Raw genomic sequence first — 19,381 nt, 5'->3', positions numbered from 1 at the left:
ACACATCTGAGTCTATAAAAAGGTTAATGTTTAAAAGGGTTTATGTATCCCTGATAACAGTGCATGGCTGATAGGCATCTCATGTGGTTGTAAATGTGTTGCAGAGACTTGCAAGGCATACAAGCCCTCGGTGTTCACTCGTGGTTTATTATGTTATCAGAACTCATTGACTGAGTTATGGCTTTATAATAGCTCTTTTTCTGCATTATCCAACTGTTACCATAGCATTATTACCCCACGTCCCATTAGAAGATTGTATCCAGATTGATTCCAGATGAACACACAGAAGTTAGACGAGTGAGGCTGTTTAACGTACAGGGTCCTTTCCTAGGAGGAACCAATTATTTCCCCGAGCTATGCCCACAAATCCTGCCTTCCTGAAGGTGGTATCGGTTCTGGCTTGTGCTGGTAGAAAGACAAAGACACTTGTGGGCAGAGAACAGGATTTACCACCCAGCCCTGTAAAGCCAACAAATTGGCTGGCACTGCTTAGGGGTGCATAGCGGAAGCCAAGGTTTGTGAGGAAGAGATGGAGGCGAGGAAATGGCATTAGTGGTACTTTAAAACTGCTGTGATCATCTCCCATGGAGACCTCATTCATCCTGTCCAGGCACGGCTCCAGCAGGCTGCAACTCCATCAGCTCACTGCTTGAGAAAGGATTTCATGCTCCCTTATCACCAGGTACAACTCGTGTTTGAAGCAGTCTGAAAGACTCCTCTCTATAGCAGTAGCCACCTCTGCTCCAGTCGAAGAGGACGCAGACAGAGATCTTCTCACATCCTGAGAAGGACACAACTATCTGTTGTCCTCCCACCTTCCCTTGTGCTTCCTAAACCTCTTCTGCAGGATAAATCCCCTTCTGAAAAATCTCCACCCCGATAACCAGCTATGGAGAGCAGGCAGACATGCAGGCACCTTTTTTCATGTCAATCTAATTGGAGTTTATTGATTCCTCTTGCCTCCAGCTAATGTTCTTTTATTATTATTAATAAATAATCATCGTTTTTCCATCAGTGGAGCCCGTGCCCAGGAGCCTTGGAGGATTCTAGCAAAAAAAGTATTATTAAAATAAGGATTTCTAAAGGGTGGAACAGCAGCACAGCCCGGTAATTGGACAGAATATGCAAGAGGGGAGCAAAATATCCCCAACTGAGAATATGAGAAGGAGCATCACATTGACTTCTTCCCCTTAGGCCACCAATTACAGCTGTGGCCTCCTGTTGATGATCCTTTCTGCTTTGCCGACATCCCCCAAGGACACAAAAGGTGCGGGTGGCTCTTGGTGAGCTGTCACCCCCCCCCCCCCCCCCAGGCATGCTGGCTCCTGCGGGACTGTGCCCTGGCATGGTGGATGACTCAGACTCAGTGCTCAGGGCTTTGTGCTCCTCCTGGTTGGCACCCGCTCTGCAGCTGCTCCAAGCAGCCTCTCTCCTCTGCCCAGCCTGCTGCCCAGCCCTGCTTCACTCCACTGACAGTCATGCAGGGTCTCTTTCCCACCCTAGGCAGAAGTCTGGAGGTCTTTACTGCGCATATTTGCTCTTGGAAAGGCATTAACCACCACACCACCAAACTAGACAGAGCACGCTGCCACTGACCAGTAGGCTGCTGAATAGGGACTGAAGTGATTTCAGGGGCCTGTGGCGATGGTCAGCAGAGGACTTGCAGGACAGTAACAGTGTCTGCCATGAAAACACTTGAAGTTTTCTAGCCATTACTGAGAGCTTTCCCTCCCATGCTGTGCTTCTCCCATTGACTGTCCAGTGCTCCAGCCAAGCCCCATGCACCAGCCATGGGAGAACCCAGCACAGCCCTTCCTTCTGCACCAGAAATCACATGGACCACAGCATGCACATAACACTGGAAAACAAACACCTTGCTTTGTTCTTGTAGAAGAAATAGGAGCTCCAGATTAAGTTAATCCAATTTTCTCAAAAAAAAAACCAAACAATAGGTTGCCTTTTTGGCAGGTAAAAATGTACATGTGGTCCAAATGGAAGTAAACAAGACCTGAGAGCCTTTTTCTCTGTGCAAAGCCACTTCCCCACGAGGTGTGCTCAGGTGATGCCAGACGGGCTATAAAGGAAGCCCCAGGATGCTCATGTCCACATTCTGGTTTCTGATCCAGCCATGGTCATAACAAGCTTGCTGCAGTGTGGGGCCGTCAGCTCACTGCTCTATCTGGCAGCAGGGCTGGCCTTTCTCCTTTACTTCACCACCAACTGGAAGAAGAGAGTCCACAATTTGCCTCCTGGGCCACAGCCTCTTCCTCTGATCGGAAACTTGAATGTGGTGGACCTGAAAAAGCCATTCCAGTCACTGACAGAGGTAGGCTGGGAGCAAGCAGGCAGGGGGAAAGCATGCAAATCCCGGAATGCAGCTAAGGAAATGGAGATGTAATTGTGTGCTGACAATGGGGAGACCCAGTCCTGCTAAGTTCACCTGGGCAGCCACAATGAGAGGGCCTTGCAGATGCTCAAATTCTGCAGTTAGTGGTGGAAGAAGGACTTCCTGGGCTGTAAAATGCAGATTGCCTACAGCACTCACACAATGTCCATCAGCCTTGATTTATGGTTCCACCGGGCTTGTGCAGAGCAGTTTCAGTGGCTGTACCATAGGTATGACCATAGGGAAATCACTACTTCTGGCAGTCCTGGGGGATCCCATGATACAGATCTCTCCTGAAGGCACTGGATTCAATTCCCTTAAGCTTCCAACCAGCTTTAGGCTTTCAGGTGTGCTGCATCCAATCCTTGTGTTGCTGAGTAAAACCAGGGCTGACACCAAGAAGTCCTAATGAGAAGAGATAACCAAAGGCAGGCTGGGAGGTGGCTGTGATGCCCTGCCCCAAACCTGCTGCATGCCTGTTCGCTGCCAGGGAGGCACGAACCAGCGCTCATGTTATCTCCTGAACTGTCAAATGGTCATTTGATGAAAGCAAATTTAATTTGTCTGGTGTAATAACAGGAGCTGCTTCTAATCTGAAATTCAATTTTCAGTATGCATCTAATGCATAGCAAATGGTAACTCAGGCATGTCGGAAACAAGGAGACATTTGGAGCGGATGGATCTCAGTGTTTAAACTAAAGCTAAAATACCAGTGAGTGATTAGATTGTCAAAGCCACTCTTCTGTGTGACAGATGACTCATATTTAATTTCCAATAAAAGCCCAGTGCTCCTGTGACATTATCTACAAGAGAAATGCTTCCTGGTTAGGCTGAAGTTTCTGATGGCCAGCAAATAATTTTGCTATGACTGCAACACTACCTACCTTGCAATAATGAGGGACAAGTGCTGTCCTGAAAGAGTTATTGTCTAGCTTTGTTTTTGTAGTGTTTGTGGCTTCAGCCCCGAAGCGGTGCGCACACCCGTTTGCCTCAGGTCAGCGGTATTAAAATAAACAGCCTCCACACAGTAGTATTGCTATGCTGGCCTGTTGCTGCAGAACACCACAGGAATGCAGTGCTTTTTTTATTGACTGCTCATCTGATAGGAGCAGCGATAGCAGACACCTTGTTGTGCAAACAGGGTGCAAGCAGAGATGCTGGCAGTGATAGCCGTTGCTCAGCAGTTACAGTACAGCAGCACCTGGAGACCTGGAGCAGGGCTGGGAGGGTCACTGCAGGATGGAAACTAGCTAGGGAGGTAGTGTTTGGGGCCAGCTCTGGTTTAGAATGAATGTATTTATTCACTCTGACAGCTCTCCAAGCTATATGGCAACGTCTTCACCGTGCATTTTGGACCCAGGAAAGTTGTGGTGCTGGCTGGCTATGAAACCATCAAGGATGCCCTTTTAAATCATGCTGAAGAATTCGGAGAGAGGGCAGAGATACCCATATTCAGGAAAATGACACGAGGAAACGGTAAACAGCCTTTGGGTTGTCACTGGTTTTTGTAGTTGGTCTGCAGGGACTGCAGAGAACGTCATCTTCTAATGACTGCCTTTGGTCTGTACAATCGTGTACTGAGCAGCTCTGTAACAAGGTCTTACAAACATTTACTAAGCACGGGTAGCATAAGGATTTGACACTTTCATTTTAGGCATAGCATTCAGCCACGGAGAGTTATGGAAAACTATGAGAAGATTTACCTTGTCCACACTGCGAGATTTCGGAATGGGAAGGAGAACGATTGAGGTCCGAATCCTTGAGGAACTAAATTCTCTAATTAAATATTTTGAATCTTTTCAAGGTGAGTGTCAAGAATTTCATTGGGAGACAGAAAATGTGTCTAGCAGAACGTTAAAGACTAACAGAACTTTAACATTGAGTAAATGGTATCTGATGGTTAAAGTTCAGCATGTGCTTCGGTAGGTTATTAAACAGAGGCCTTAAGACATTGAAACCAGACTCCCTACTATACATCCTGGGTGGTGACTGGGAGTTTTTTTCTGAGGGAGCTCAGGACCACATTTCCACAGGAACGTGACCGAATCCCTGTCCTTTTCCCATGCCTGGATATGGCATTTTGTACAGCATTCCCTGATAATATCTAAGGCCAGCCAGCGGTTCCCTATATCAGCAGCACACCCCTGAATCACAGGGCAAAATGGGCATCATCCCATCATCATTTTGCCTGAACTACAGGGAAACCATTTGACACGAAGATGATCCTCAACAATGCTGTATCCAACGTCATCTGCTCTATACTGTTTGGAGAGAGGTTTGAATACGATGATCCAGCATTTCTCACTTTGCTGAAGCTGTTAAGTGAGAATACCAAGCTTCTGGGCTCTCCAATGGTGCTGGTAAGGGCTTGATTTTAAGTCTTAACCTTTGGGGGCATGCCTGATTGATGGTGTTTGTCCTCATGGCCTCCCACAACCTGTTCTTGAGGGGAGAACAAGGACATCACCAGCAGCCTGTATTGAACACACTGCAGCTCTGTATCCGCAGCACACAGATTCCCTGGTCTCTGGGCTCCTTCTCTGCTGCTTATCAGTATGAGAAAGAAAAACAGCCTTCACCAAAGGAACTAATTCACCCTCTTTTAAGAGGAGAAGCATAATGCGTCTCTCACATCAGATACTGGTGCTAAAATGCCCTCTCAAGTGTGCCTCCAGAACTGAAACTGTCTGGGGGACTCCATACAAAAGTGCCCACCTCTCATGGGAGGATGGAGGTGAGACCAAACTTGCTGCATACACCATGTCCATATGACACACCACAACGCTGAGCTCAATGCAGCTCACATTTGTGATATATGTTCACAACATCAACTAACAGGCTTCTATTGCTCCACAGTTATATAATTTCTACCCATCCCTTGGATTTCTCTTTGGAGCTTCCAAGACCGTGCTACAAAACATCAGCGAGCTGAGTGCCTTCCTCCAGAAACTTTTCAAAGAGCACCAAGAAGAATTTAATGAGAACGACCTAACAGGCTTCGTTGATGCCTTCATGATGAAGCAACAACAGGTACTTCAAAGCCAAGTCTGAGATTCTCTTGGCTCTGGCTCATTATTAGGACTGATCATCTGTCAGGGACGGAGGGTGAGTAAAAACAGAACTGCAGTGAGCGGAACATGTTGAAGCTCATCCTCATGCTGAGCAGTGCTGTATCACTCCATGACTCCGCTGGAACTGCTGGTTGGGTTTGTGCTGAAGTAAGCTGCCATCCAACACATGTAGGGAGAAGACCATCCACAGTCTCCCTGCAAGAATAATATGTTGGCAAACCTCACTGCAGTAACTGAGTTCTTACAGACCCAGTATCTGGATTTGGAGGCTGGATATACACAAATTCTATACACTGTAGGTCTCAATACTAAAATGCAAAACATTTTGTTTCCCACAGCATGTCGACCACAAAAACCTAAGATGCAGACAAAGGTGGTGGCAATGTAGTCACCACTGGTATCACTTACAGCTGTTTCCTGTTTGTTTTGAAGGAGTCAGAGAAACCCCACAGTATGTTCCACAATGAAAGCCTGCTGTTTTCAACCCTGGATCTCTTTGCTGCTGGGACTGAGACTACTTCTACAACCATGCGCTGGGGTCTCCTTCTGATGATGAAATACCCAGAAATTCAGAGTAAGGCTGAGAATTCCTCTTGTACGATATTCTTTTGCATGCATAAGGTTTGGGTTATGGAAGAGAGTGGAACTCATTCAGCACTGTTTAGAGTAATTATTGTGAGTGCTCTGAGGGAGATAACAACCACCGACTTTACAAAGGGGTTTTGTTCAGATGGATTGCAATAAAATAGCCCAGCCAAGTGGGAGAGGCTGAGGGCCAGCCTGAAGGCACAGGAGGGCTCCCTATCCTTCTTCTGCAGGCTATCAGCGTATGTCACTAAAGGTCTGCCATCTCCCAGGGAGCTGCTTCTGACCTGGTTTCTGTTGAAGGCCATGGGGTAACAAAGGTGTGCAGTCAGAGCCAGGCATGGGATGTCCTGTAGTGCTCCATTCAAGTTCCCTTGGCTCAAAGGAAGAACCACACCATGACCTGACTTACCCACCCCCCTTCCTGCTCTTCCCAACTGCCTTTTTCTTAATCATGGCCAAACTGAAGGCTATTTCAGCTGTAAGATGAGTATCAACTTCCTAATCCTTTCCTTCCCACAAGGAAAAATTCAGGAAGAAATGAACCAGGTCATTGAACCAGGGGAGATGCCGAAGCTGGAGGACCGGAAGAAGATGCCTTACACAGATGCGGTGATACACGAAATACAAAGGTTTGCCAATATTGTCCCAATGGGTGTGTCACGATCAACACCTACTGATGTGAACTTCCAAGGTTACGTGATTCCTAAGGTGAGCTCTGGGGCCAGCAGCTTACACTGCACCAATGAATTACCACGTTATCTAAAGCTGATAGGAAATATCTAAACACCTAGAGACGCCTTGATGCTTTCTTTAACCTACCATGTAGTTCTTTGTTTTGGATGCAGAAAACTGTTAGAAACATGTAGTGGATTGTGGTCTGTTACAGCCACCTGAATCCAGAATAACCAGACTTTAATGAAGTCATACTGGTTTGATTCTATTATGCCCAATGTGAAATCTATACTTCAGTATACTCCTTCAAAGATCTGTCTGAATCTGCAAGAAGAAAGCTTTCATGGTGCAAAAGGAGAGCAGCAAATACTGATAACAATATAGCCACAGTGGGGCCAGGAAGCATCCTCTGGTTCTGTTTGCCATTCCTCAGTCTTATTTGTTTCTTCACACGGGAAAAAAAGAAAGCTATCCCAGCTCCCTTCTGCACCAAACAGCTGCTTCTTTGATCCCTTGCAGGGTACAGAGATTATACCGCTGCTGACCTCTGCTCTGAATGACGAGCTGCACTGGAAAACCCCGCATCAGTTCAACCCTTCCCACTTCCTGGATGCTGACGGGAACTTTGTTAGGAGAGAGGCATTTATTCCATTCTCCATAGGTGAGAGAGGTAATATGTGTCCATCCTGGGGCTAGGCTAGCAGCACTGTGCCTGCTGACCCCAGGGAAGTATGTAAGTGAAGGACACTGATAAGGCAGGATAAGAGGTTTCTGGCCATTGGTCCTGTCCTGCTATAACCTGCTGTTCCTTGGGAGATGTGGCAGACAATGATTTACCCCCAGGGACTGAATGATCTCACATACCTACAGGCTTCCAAGCAGCTTGACACTAAGTCAGCAGCACCCCCTCCCCCCCTCTCCAATATACAGAGAAAAGGAAGGCAAAGCTTCCTACCTCAGCTGCACAGACTGCATGTCCAGTTTAGAAGGTCTCGGGTGCCATCACCAACAGTTCCACTGCATAACATTTACTTCTGGTTGTTTTCAGGACGAAGGGCTTGTGTTGGAGAAGGCCTGGCCAAAATGGAGCTGTTCCTCTTCTTCGCAGGCTTGCTCCGCAAATTTGTTTTCCAGCCCCCTCCAGGGGTGAACAAAGCAGACCTAGATCTCACTGCTGACGTCGGCTTCACCCTGACCCCCATGCCTCACCTGGTCTGTGCTGTGCCCTGCAACTGATCATACGACATGGAGGTAGTGTAGTGGGCACTTCAAGCTTGATTGCAAGTCTAGCTAAAGGGGGAAAGCTGTCTGCCCGAGCACTGGGGAAAGGGCACTGCGTTCTGCTGTTTGTCTCTTGTTCACATGATCCTTTCCAAGTACCAAGCTCTTGTACCCTTGGCACAATGCAAACCCTTCAGACACCTCTGAGCAGTGACCCACTCACTGGAACACCAGAGATGCAGTCTGCAGGGCTGTTTCAAAGAATGACATCGTTTTGAGCCTCCTCTATGGACATAATGCACCAGGGGCTCTCCACTGAGAGCCTCCATGGGGAATTTCTCAGCCTGAATCCCAGCTGTATAGCAGAGATGGTTATTGATGGCCCAGCTGGAGACAGCAGATCCTTAGAGGGTCTAGAAGTCTCCCTGAGATGGCTGTTGAGCTGAGCCTTGGGCTGAGCTGCCATTGTGCAGCACAGTCTTATCTTTATCACAGCGTCGCAGACACTCAGGTGTGACATGGGCTGATGCCAAGAGCCAGGCATGGGCCAGCTATCAGGAAACTGCTAAGTGGTTTGGAAAGTGGGCTCGTTCCACATTGCACTGGATGTTTTATACTGAAGAGCCTATTTATGAGGGGGCCAGTCTAGCAGCTTTCACACTAAGGCAGGCTTTTCTCCCAGTCCCTTGCCTCTCTGGGACAGCAGTGGTGGGGGGACATGGAGGGGCAGAAAGATGGGGATGTGGCTCTGACACACATCCAGACACGCTCTGGGCCAGCTTTGTCCTTACACTGACAGAAAATAAGCAGCCACAGAAAGTGAGTGGTTTCTGAACCTGCACACGTGATGCTGCACACAAGCCTGAGGCAGTGCTGCAGTCACCTGCATGGGAACCAATGTTACAAATCCAGAGCTGAAAATGCTCTCACTGCCAGCAAAGTCCCTGCAGTGCTGGCAGAGTTCATAGGATTTTTCCCATAGCCATTAAAAACTGTAAAACTGGAAAGAGAGGTGTGTTAGAGCTTACTACCCAGCCTGTTAATGTGCCGTGAGCTTGGTGCATGGGGTCTGTGCAGAGAGCTGGTGTCAGCACAGAGGGAAGCCTTCCTAGGGCGGCTGCTTGGTTAGAACAGTTAATGATTATCTTCTGGAGCAGCCATTATGTGTAGGAACTAGGAGCTGTGCTGCAGAGGGAAGGTGTGAAACCTGAATGATGGTGTGGGTAAGAGGAGGCTTTGTCTGTTAACACAGGCAGGAAACCAGATGTGGGTTAGAGAGTGGTGAGTCACTGAAGATGCTCTGTGTTGCTTTGGAAGTGAGAAAGGCAAGTCAGGATGGAAAGAAAAAAGGGAGAAACTGACAGTTACAGGGATTGAGGGGGTGGCTGGGGCAAGGCTAGCACAAAATGTTACTGTCATCCAAACCTGATCTGTGCTGCAAGTGGAAGGAAAGGAAGGAGCAAGAGAATACGAAGAGATGACAAAGTAGTCCCTCTTCCTTCAGCCAAGGCTCTGACTCTTCACAGCTTTAATTCACAAGTAAGGGCAGCACTCTGACAGCTGCACTGTGCTTTGTCCCAGTATTGCACTCGTATGTTCCCTGGGCTTGTACTGGGGCTGCACTTTCACTTGTGCTGTGCCTTGGGGCCAGCTCCAGCTTCCGATCCAGCTCAAGGAATCTGCTGAACAAGCTGTGTAACAAGAATGCCTTTGCTGCTCCGCTTGCTTACATTCATTTTGCTGCTGCTTTGTTTGCAGTCTAACTACTGCAAGCTTGACCTTAGCTTCTACTTAACAAATAAATATTTTGCTCTGTTGCTGTTGATCTATCTGGTGCTGCAGGATAAAGTAGATTTGGGGTCAAGCTGATAAAGCTGGGCTGCACCTCCTTTTGTACACCCACACGGAGTGCAGGGATCCCTGGGCAACACGCAGCCAGAACATGTTTAACAATGCAAAGTGTGAGCAATGCCCAGAGCCACAAACAGCTCCAAGGAAACCAGGCTGTTTCTAGAAGGTCACAACCAAAAAGGCTTCTTCAGTGCTTTGGTATTCGTCCCTTCAAAAGTATCCCTTTTCCTAAGCATTGCGCAGTCCACAACTTGATGCCATTTGTAAGAAGGGAAGAGTCTTCAGAGCTGATTATCTGGTGAATCGAAGTCCTCACACACCTACAAGATGCTGAAGATGCCATGCTAGGCTTTTTCTTGCATTGGTTCCAAGGAGGCAGACAAGCAGCTGAGATGGCTTTGAGTTCTGGCTATCATTTTCCTAAAAGGATTTACTGACTTGTGGAGAATTTGGGATAGGAGGAAGGGAAAACAGTGATGGAGAAGGAAAACCCTTCACACAGACACTGGCGTGGAAGATGTGTCTGTTTGCTTTAATGAGGAGATGGACAAGGGAGGAAGGAAGGGCAGGGCCATGCAGTGTCCCAGAGAAGGTCGGAGTCATCTGCTGCCATCAACCTTTCCTCACTGCAGAGGGAAAATGGAAAATTAAAGTGAATGGCAACACGTTTCAGCTAATAAAGGAAACAGATTTTTTCTGCCCGTTAAAAACTCGAACACCAGAGAATGGATACAGCTCCGTGTTCTTTAAGGTAAAAGCCAGGTCAGGTAGCAATTCGAATGCATTGCCTCGCAGTGCTCACCTGGAGCCCGCACAGTGCTGCTGCCCAGCAGGGCTGTGTGCTGGGTGCCGGGCAGGGCAGCACGTAGCAGCGCGGCTCCACAGCAAAACACGTACCAGACGGGTTATTGAGACAGGAATTTCTTGTCATCGCAACAGCTTGACTTACCTTTGTCATCTTAATGCATTGCACTCAGAGGTTGGTAGGCTTAAAAAAACCCAACGCGCTCTCCCCCTCCCGGCCTTTCAGACATAATTTAAATCTCTCTCTGAAAGGCTTTTTTATGATTTTGGCGGCTCCCAGGGCAGGGATGACATACCAGGAGTGTGGCAGTGGCACGTAGCTCTAAGGTCAGACCGAGCCCTGCAGGAGCACACACAGCACAATGCCATGCCCCCACCCTGTACCTGTGCCACCCCGGTCCCACTTGCCTGCTTTGCACCCCTACCGCTCTGTGCTTGCTGCAGCAGGGCTGAGTCACACGAGGCATTGCTCTAGAGAAAACCGTCGCCTCCAGCCCATTTCTTGGAAACTAATAAAAAAATCCCAGAAATGTTGCAACACATTCGCTGCTTCTGCCACAACCGCCACATCTCTGCAGCATGTGTGCACCAGAGCTGCTCCGCGACCATGCTATGCACCCTGCACAACAGGCCTGCTGCCTTCCCAGCCCTCTTTGCTGCCACAATGCTGAGGACACGCTGCTGAATAACATCCCCTACATAATCTAAGCTTTGGGTAAAAGGAGCTTTGTGCTTCTTGATCGCATCACGACAGACCTTTCTTCCCTGAGCAAATGTATTATGGTAAATGGTTTATTCTCAGCATCCCTCTGGCAGCCATGGCTCAGCCTGACAGACCTCAGTCCCTTCTGCAGGGGATGGGAACCTTCAGGAGGTATTCAAGCTCCAGGTGTTTCATACCTTTGACTCACAATAGGTTCCATTCTCCATCATGTTCAGGTTCTGCAGCTCTCCAGCTCAGTTAAGTTCATTAAGTTCATTAATTTCTCCCCTCTGTCTCTTAGAAGCTGCTCTTTCCAAATGAGGAATCCCCCCAGCAACTTCAGATCCAATTTTGCCTTCCCATTTAATTTACACTGCATCCACTCACGATCACTTGACCCATGCTAATTTTCCGTGGCCAGCTCCTACACGTCCTGCACCTCAGAACTCTGCAATCCCATTCCCTCCAGGCACTTTGCAGCCATTCTGTGAGCTTTATGGGCTACAGCACCCCAGGATACATGGCCGTTACCATCATTAACAACCTTTGATCTCCACTCGACACAAAGTCAAAGCTTTTCCTTCTCTGCTTCTCTCTTTAGCAGCCCCAAGATCTCCATCCAAACCCAATGCTGGGGGTTTCCTACAAGGCTCAGAGGAACCTTTTCATTCTCCCATGTCAGCAGCGTTCAGAGGGTCACAGCGCTGCCAGTGAGGGACCTGGAGGTCTCGGGTGGAGGAGGCAATAGAGGAATGCCAAGCACCTTTTCCCATGTATATGTTCTTGCACACACATGCATGGGTTTGTAATTTGAAACTCTCTTTACTTCTGGACAGGCTTTGCAAACTGCTTAGACCACATTCTCCGAGGTGTTTAAAGAGGGTGGAGTATGCAGTATTTATTTAGGTACTCTACAAACCTTAATAAGAATCGAGTGCTTGTAGCGATCGCAGAGAACAAACAGAGAGCCAGCTGGCAGGAGCCGAGCGCTGCCGCTGCGCTTTGATTGCTTCTAACACCAAAAACCAGAGTAGTACTTTATAAAAAAAACAAAAAACAATGGCTTTCTTAATTTCTTGTATCTCCGACCCTGTATTAATGGGTCTGTTGGGTGCAGCAGTGCTGTTAGCTGTACTCTATTTTTCAACCGGCTCTAAAAATGCAGCGTTTAAATTGCCTCCTGGTCCAACTCCTCTTCCGATCATTGGTAACCTGCATTTGGTGGACATCAGAAGGCAAGATAAGTCACTAATGAAGGTAGGACAAAAAACCCAAACCTGGATCCTCGTGCATTTTAAAGCTGCCTGGGTTATAAAAGCGCTAATTTTTGGTCTTTTTTATATAGTATGAACTAAGTAGTAAAGGTGTGGAAACTGCTCTGTAATATTTTCTTTCTGGTTTTCTTCTCCAAGCCAATGTCTGTGTTGGTGCAGTGTCATTTATGAGCAATCAACCGTTAAGTAAAACACCTCTGGGTAATACGAGATTTCTTCATGTAATTGTGATGATGTACATGAAGTCTGCAGCGCTTGTGGGACTTTAAATATTAATTTGACAGCTCTGACACCCAGAAAATGTGGACAGCATTAGGAAAGAACTAGCGTGAATGGAAACCGCTTCTTTCCCTGCGTCCTAGAGAAGCAGAGGGGGAATGTCGCGATGCAGTGACTCCAAATCCAGATGTCCCATTGCAAAGCCCATTTTCCTTTTGCATTAAAGTCTGGACGGCAGAAGGGTGGGATGGGAAGGCTGAGCTGGGGAACCAGAAGAAGCCTGGAAGCTCTTCCATTGGCATGCAATCAGAACAGCTTACCCTACTCATGCCGGAGCTGTGTGTTGGTGCCAGGTACAACTGGCACAGCTGGCACTGCGGATCGCTCCCTCCTCGAGTGAGGGCTCCATCGCTCCGGTGCTGGGTGAATGCAGGTGGCTGTCGGGTGTGCAGTGCTGGACTGAGGCTGCATTGCTGCCTTATGAGCAGTGCAGGGCTGGGGTAGCTCACCCAGTGTGCTGGGCACAAGTTTGCCTTCGGGTTGTTTCTGAATGACCTCTGCATGCTCTCACTGCCTGCTCTGTTGTATTTGCAGTCACCTATATTTGACTTTAATTTGGGATTAATCCAGAGGGGTTATCCCTGCTCCTCACCCACAGATAACATTAAAGCAGTGTCTGCACTGTACTACGGCTGGCTGGGCAAACTGCTGGGGTGCTGCTGGGCAGGTGGGGATGCATTTTCTCCTCTCCATGAGCTGTGGCTGCACTGCGTAGGCTGAGGCTCAGTGCATGAAGCTGGGCAGCACCTGGGGCCACCCACTGCCCTCCGTCAGCCATTGCAGACCCTCCTGCATGGCGATGCTCTGCAGCTGTTGCTCCAATCCCTTGATCTAGCAGCAGCAGAAGCACAGGAGAAGAGAAAGAGCTGTCCTGTATAACAGTGTCACTATTTGTACTATTCTGGTCTTTCCCTGGTTTGGCCAACCTGCACTGCCATCCAAAGTCCAATTTAACTCCACTTCTCTTTTTTCACTTTCTCCTTTAGAAAGAGACTGGATTAGCAATGCACTGACAGGGGGTGGGTAATAAATTCAAGCACCCTTCTGCTCACCCACGCAGAACATCCCATGCTTAACCACAGGGAGTGCTGGCTGAGGGACTTTCCCCCATTGCTGACCATCACAGCTTGCCTCTCTTTCAGCTTGCGGAAGAATACGGCCCGGTCTTCACTCTCCATTTTGGCTTCCAGAAAGTTGTGGTCCTGACTGGGTACGAAGTTGTGCGGGAGGCGCTTGTGAACTACACAGAGGAGTTTGTAGACAGACCATCCATCCCAATATTTGACCAAATTCAGAATGGAAACGGTACTAGAGCAATGAGGGGGGGTGGGAGGGACGGCTACCCTGCAGCCTGGCTTTCAAAAACCCCCTCGGCCCCCCCCTTTGCTGATGGTGTTCCTTCACTTTCATGCAATGAGTTTTCACTGCCATTATTTTTTGGTAGCACACTTGCAGCCAACCTTTATCCTCTTGTTGGAGGATGAGGAGTGGAGTTTTTAAAGGCACAGGTTTGCCCTTTCATCCCGGTGCCTGGTGTCAATTTTGGACGCAGTCAGTCCCCAGCATCTTGTCTCCCTCCACCAAAGCTCTCAGGTGGGACGTGCAATCTGTTCAGCAATGGGCTGAGGCTGGAAATTCTTCCCCCAGACATCCCTGTGGTTTTCCCAAGGACATCAGAGGACATCCTGCCTTGTTCCTCCAGCCACTGCTCCAGCCAGGCTCTGGTGTGAGCAGCCAGAAGGCAGCTCTGTATGCTGGTCACAGGCCAGAGTTGGGATTACAATTAGAAATTAAATTACCCAGCCATAATATCAAGAGATGAATTTATCGCTACATAAGGAAAAGGAATTGATGGCGGGAAAAGCATCATTCAGAGCTAATTTACACATAAAATATCCCTGAGGGAGGCTGCCAGTATTGCTGTATCGGATCTTTCTCTGTTACCCTCTCAAACCAAGTCAGAGCTGCTCAGAGGTGACCCAAAGCCATAAATTCACATGGGCTAAGGGTAGCAAGGGTCACAGATTTTCTGAAGAATCACTTTTTCTCTCCACTCCGAAGTGGGGGTATTTTTAATGTTACTGGGAATCTCAGAAACCAGTACAGCAATGACTGGGATCAAGGAGAGTGAATCATCCCATCCCTCAAAGATAACAGATCTTTATGATTGGAATAGAACAAAGGGGGAAGCTTCAAAGAGTCGAGGCTGTTGCTTGAGGCCCCACCTTGCAACCGAACAGGGTCAGAGAGGTTGCACAACTGACTCAGACCAGCTCCCCCCCAGCCCCATGGTGTGGGTCTGACAGCCCTCCCCTCACCCCGCAGCCAGCAGCCTCAGTGTGACCAGGAAAGCTGAGCTGAGAGGGTGCAGGGCTGCAGCGCAAAGAAATGGGGGACCCCAGTTACCCAAAGCCATGGGAACTGGGCAGCAGAAGCTTGCGGAGCTTCCTCCTCACCCAGCCCCATAACTCACTCAGTGTGGTGTGGCTGCCCCAGGTGTGTTCTTCTCCATTGGCGATCTGTGGAGAACAACGCGCCGGTTCACCGTCTCCAGCATGCGCAACCTCGGCATGGGGAAGCAAATGATGGAAGGGAAAGTTTGTGAGGAGCTTCACTTCCTCATCGAGAAGATCAAATCCTTCAAAGGTGAGCAGGAGCCCATCGCGGTGCTCTGCAGCATCCATGTCACTCTGACACTGCTCTCCTCCTCCCACTGCAGGGGAACCTTTCAGCCTGAGGTCCTTCAGTATTGCTCCGATCAACATCACCTTCCTCATGCTCTTTGGAGACAGGTTTGACTACAAGGACCCAACATTTCTCACTCTCCTAAGACTCATAGATGAAGTTATGGTTCTTCTGGGATCTCCGTACTTGAATGTAAGTAACCTATCCCAAAGGTCAGCATTTTTTCCTCACCAGTCTGTTACTGGTGGAGGAACAGTTTGCACTGAACAGTGAAAAAGCTTAAAATTGAGTTGTACTGCATTAAGGCTGATAGACTGCAAAGCCCATCCGTGTTAAAATGAAGCTGAGCCTTCCAGGACTCCCTGGGATGCACAGATAGTACTACAGACAAAACTCAGCTCATCCTCTGTGCCTTAGGGAGAAGTTAGTTCAGCATGTTGATCCTCCTGCAGACCTAACACTTCTCTGTTTTTAATTTCTCATTAGTATTTCAATTTCTACCCATTCCTTGGATTTCTTTTCAAAACCCACAAGATTTTGCTTAAGAAAATAGAAGACGTGCGTGTCATTATAAGGCAGTACATGAAGGCAAGCAGGGAAGACATCAACGAGAACAGTGTGAGGAGCTACACTGACGCCTTGGTATTCAAGCAGCACGAGGTACAGGACTGCTTGGGCTCTGCTGGCTTTTGTGATGTCTTCTTCTCTAGCTTTTCTAGATAAAACAGTTGTGGATCTGGATTTCAGCCCTGTCACGTAACCCTACTGAAATTAACACCGTTGTCCTCGTGGCACTGAAATCAGATTCCAGTCTTGTACGGTTGGTGTACTTTACTGCAAGGATTTTTCTATCCAAATTGAAATGTGAAAGCCATTCTCTCAATCCATTCCCCAAATAGCAGTGCTAATAATGTGACATGAAGTCCTAGTTTGTAGTAGAAAATGCATGAACTCACACGTAAGCTGACTGTGCTTTTCTTTTTCTGACAACAAATCAATTAATCATTGATACTGTTGCTCCAAGATGAACGATACACTTAAAGAACTGGAATGATGAATGGTCGGTACATTTGCGAGCCCAGCCCTGCATCTTACTTTAGTAGAGACTGCAATTTCACACATCAGTTGATTTCATTCCACACAAAGTATTTGTGCTCTGAGTCTTTTCTTCTTTCCCACTGGAAATGGGCCAACGTGAGACATTAGTCTTCTTCCCATCACTGTGGAGGAAGGTTCAGTGCAGCCTCCTAAGGCCCAGGAAAAGTAACATCAGGCCATTTACCAAGCTGTTCCCAAACACACAATCGTACCCAATGGCCTTCTGGGTTATAAAGTATTTCCCAAACTTGCTAACACCAATATAAATACTACTAACATACTACTACAGACATACTACTAACGCTATTGTAAGAGCTTTCTCATGCTTGTCCTTTTCAAGGAGAAAAACAAGAAAGACAGCCTGTTCCACGATGACAACTTAATAGCATCCATACTTGACCTGGTCATGGCGGGCACAGAGACCACGGCCACCACGCTGCAGTGGGCCATTCTGCTGATGATGAAGTACCCAGAGATCCAAAGTGAGCTCCTGGTGTTTTAAGACTCCTCTTCCTCCAGATGCTGGAAAAACACTTTTTTTTTTTTTAACCAAAATCAGGTCTGAAGGGGGAGTTGTTTTCCTCGCTGAGATACATCCCCATTCTTTGTTCCTTCCAGAAAAGGTGCAGGAGGAGATTGGAAGAACTGTCAAAGCTGGAAGCTGGGCCACATACGAGGACCGCAAGAACATGCCATTTACAAACGCGGTGATCCACGAAGTGCAGAGGTTCATCACCCTCCTGCCCCATGTTCCCCGCTGCACTGCTGTGGACACCCACTTCAGGGGATACTTCCTTCCCAAGGTGGGTACAGCCCAGCCCAGGGGCACACCGTGCTCCTCTTGTTTCCAGTGGCACTACAGACCAGCTCCTTTGGAGGGAGCCATAGGACAGAAGCACAAAATAGATGTCCAGAATTACCCCAGAAGAGTTTCTTCCTTCACAGCAACTCTGCTGAGCCCAGAGAGACCAGTACTATGGAACTCAATTCAGGCCCTCATGCTCAGCATTTCCACACTCCAAGAGTGACCCTGCTTTAACTCTGATGCCATCTGCCCAGTGAAGTATTTGCCAGGCAAAGTGCAGGATCTGACCCTCTGCCTGAGGTCCTCACGGTGCCAACGTGGCATTTGGCTTCAGCCCTTGGCACAGCTGGGTGTCCTGTTGGTGGAGGGGATAAAATCCTCAGGGTCTCCACCTGCCCCACTGGGAGCAAATCTCCCACAACAACAAATCTATATCACAGATTAAAGCAGCACAGAGCGTCGAGCCCTGCCTTCCTGCTCAGCCAAGAATCTTACTGGCAAAGCAACATTTAGAGTTGGAGTGAGATGTTTTGGTAAACCCACTGTGGAAAGGACTTCTCCATAGAGCTCCTTCTCATCCCCAGCCCCTTCCTCACACCCCTCACCCAGGACCCTTGGTGCTGCACCACGAGTACCCCTGGGCTTTGCTATTTCTTGTGTCTTCTCCCAGGGGATAATTGTCATCCCATCGCTCACCTCAGTGCTGCTGGATAAGACGCAGTGGGAGACACCGCACCAGTTCAACCCCAACCACTTCCTCGACGCTGAAGGGAATTTTGTCAAGAGGGAGGCTTTCCTGCCCTTCTCCATAGGTACCAAAAGGCCTCGGCCACACTGAGGGGTCCTCATGGCTAATTACTGCCCCTCATTTGGATGACGAGCTCAAGGGTTGGCTCCCAAAGATCCAGATGGGGAGAGGACCTTTCTAGGAAGGACAGCCCTGCATTGGGAGTGGGGAGGAGGGGTGGTAGGGCAACGTTTAGAGTTGGAGTGAGACATTTTGGTAAACCCACTGTGGACAGGACTTCTCCAGCTTGATACTTCCATCAAGTAAGCACGCTGCTGTCATCCGCAGGGCGAAGGAACTGCATCGGAGAAAGCCTCGCCAAGATGGAGCTGTTTGTCTTCTTCGTAGGGCTGCTGCAGACGTTCACTTTCCAACCTCAGCCAGGAGTTTCAGAGGCTGACCTGGACCTGACCGTCCCCGAAACGACTTTTACATTAAGGCCTCGGCCTCAGGCGACCTGTGCCATCCTGCATGAGTAGCCAGGGCCTGCAGCGGGGCGGCCAGGCAGGGACACTGCCAAGGCCCATCTTAGCTATGCTGGGGTTCATCACCCTATCCCGACATGCCACACTGTCATCTTTCCCTCCCACTGCCTCCGTCCACTCCTACCCCTACATCTCCCCATAGGTCACTGACCCGCTCTTTGCTCCCATGCTGTGGAGGGTGCAGGCAATCGATGAGAAAGCACAATCCTGGTGACCCTCCCAGAGAGGGACACAGAGCAGCTGAAGGACCATAGGGTGTATGCCCATGAGATGTAGGTGTGACATCCACACTTCAATACCAAAGAAGTGAGGCTCACAACACTGCAGAAATCTGCCCAGAATTCCCAGTCAAGACACACCAACCTTCACTGGGAGCCGCAGAAATACGCTGTAGGTGCTTCCTGAGCCAAGCTCTCTAATTAGCCAGAGCTTCCAGCAAAATCCCACTGGGGCAGGCAGCCAAGTCAAGCACTGAGAGTGCAAAACAACCCATCCATGGGCTGTGGGGATGAAGTTCTTCCTCCTTGAAACGCAGTCCTGAAAGACACCTTAAAGTCTGCAAACCTGTCTAGATAGCCAAGAGTTGCTGCCATCACATTCAATGCTGCTCCACAGTCTGAATGGAAAAAGATCTACATTTATAAGTTTGCAGTTTACATTCATACCAGCAAG

At 48.5% G+C, this 19,381-nt stretch overlaps 2 protein-coding genes and 1 long non-coding RNA gene across 3 annotated transcripts; 2 read left to right on the top strand and 1 right to left on the bottom strand.

The window, feature by feature from the left end:
* The first annotated feature begins 220 nt into the window (after positions 1-220).
* LOC140258517 (cytochrome P450 2K1-like) lies at positions 221-9,365 on the top strand. Its single transcript, XM_072348848.1, has 9 exons — positions 221-2,326; positions 3,700-3,862; positions 4,041-4,190; positions 4,586-4,746; positions 5,243-5,416; positions 5,890-6,031; positions 6,566-6,753; positions 7,237-7,378; positions 7,766-9,365. Exons 1-9 carry the CDS (start codon positions 2,129-2,131, stop codon positions 7,951-7,953), a joined length of 1,506 nt encoding a protein of 501 aa, XP_072204949.1. The 5' UTR covers positions 221-2,128; the 3' UTR covers positions 7,954-9,365.
* Positions 2,308-9,485, bottom strand: LOC140258518 (uncharacterized). Its single transcript, XR_011905266.1, has 3 exons — positions 9,364-9,485; positions 7,673-7,949; positions 2,308-2,791 (listed from the first exon to the last, which is right to left on the bottom strand). It is a non-coding gene; the product is annotated as an uncharacterized lncRNA (long non-coding RNA).
* Positions 9,486-12,394: 2,909 nt separating this feature from the next.
* Positions 12,395-19,343, top strand: LOC140258516 (cytochrome P450 2W1-like). Its single transcript, XM_072348847.1, is given in 9 exon segments — positions 12,395-12,553; positions 13,992-14,154; positions 15,346-15,495; positions 15,569-15,726; positions 16,021-16,194; positions 16,976-17,114; positions 17,251-17,435; positions 18,108-18,249; positions 18,513-19,343. Coding segments are annotated over 9 exon segments (1,617 nt in total). The 3' UTR covers positions 18,860-19,343.
* The last annotated feature ends 38 nt before the right edge of the window (positions 19,344-19,381 follow it).

This window comes from Excalfactoria chinensis, chromosome 14 (assembly GCF_039878825.1).
Source record: "Excalfactoria chinensis isolate bCotChi1 chromosome 14, bCotChi1.hap2, whole genome shotgun sequence".
Lineage (NCBI taxonomy): Eukaryota > Metazoa > Chordata > Aves > Galliformes > Phasianidae > Excalfactoria > Excalfactoria chinensis.
This window is presented reverse-complemented; position numbering and strand designations above follow the sequence as displayed.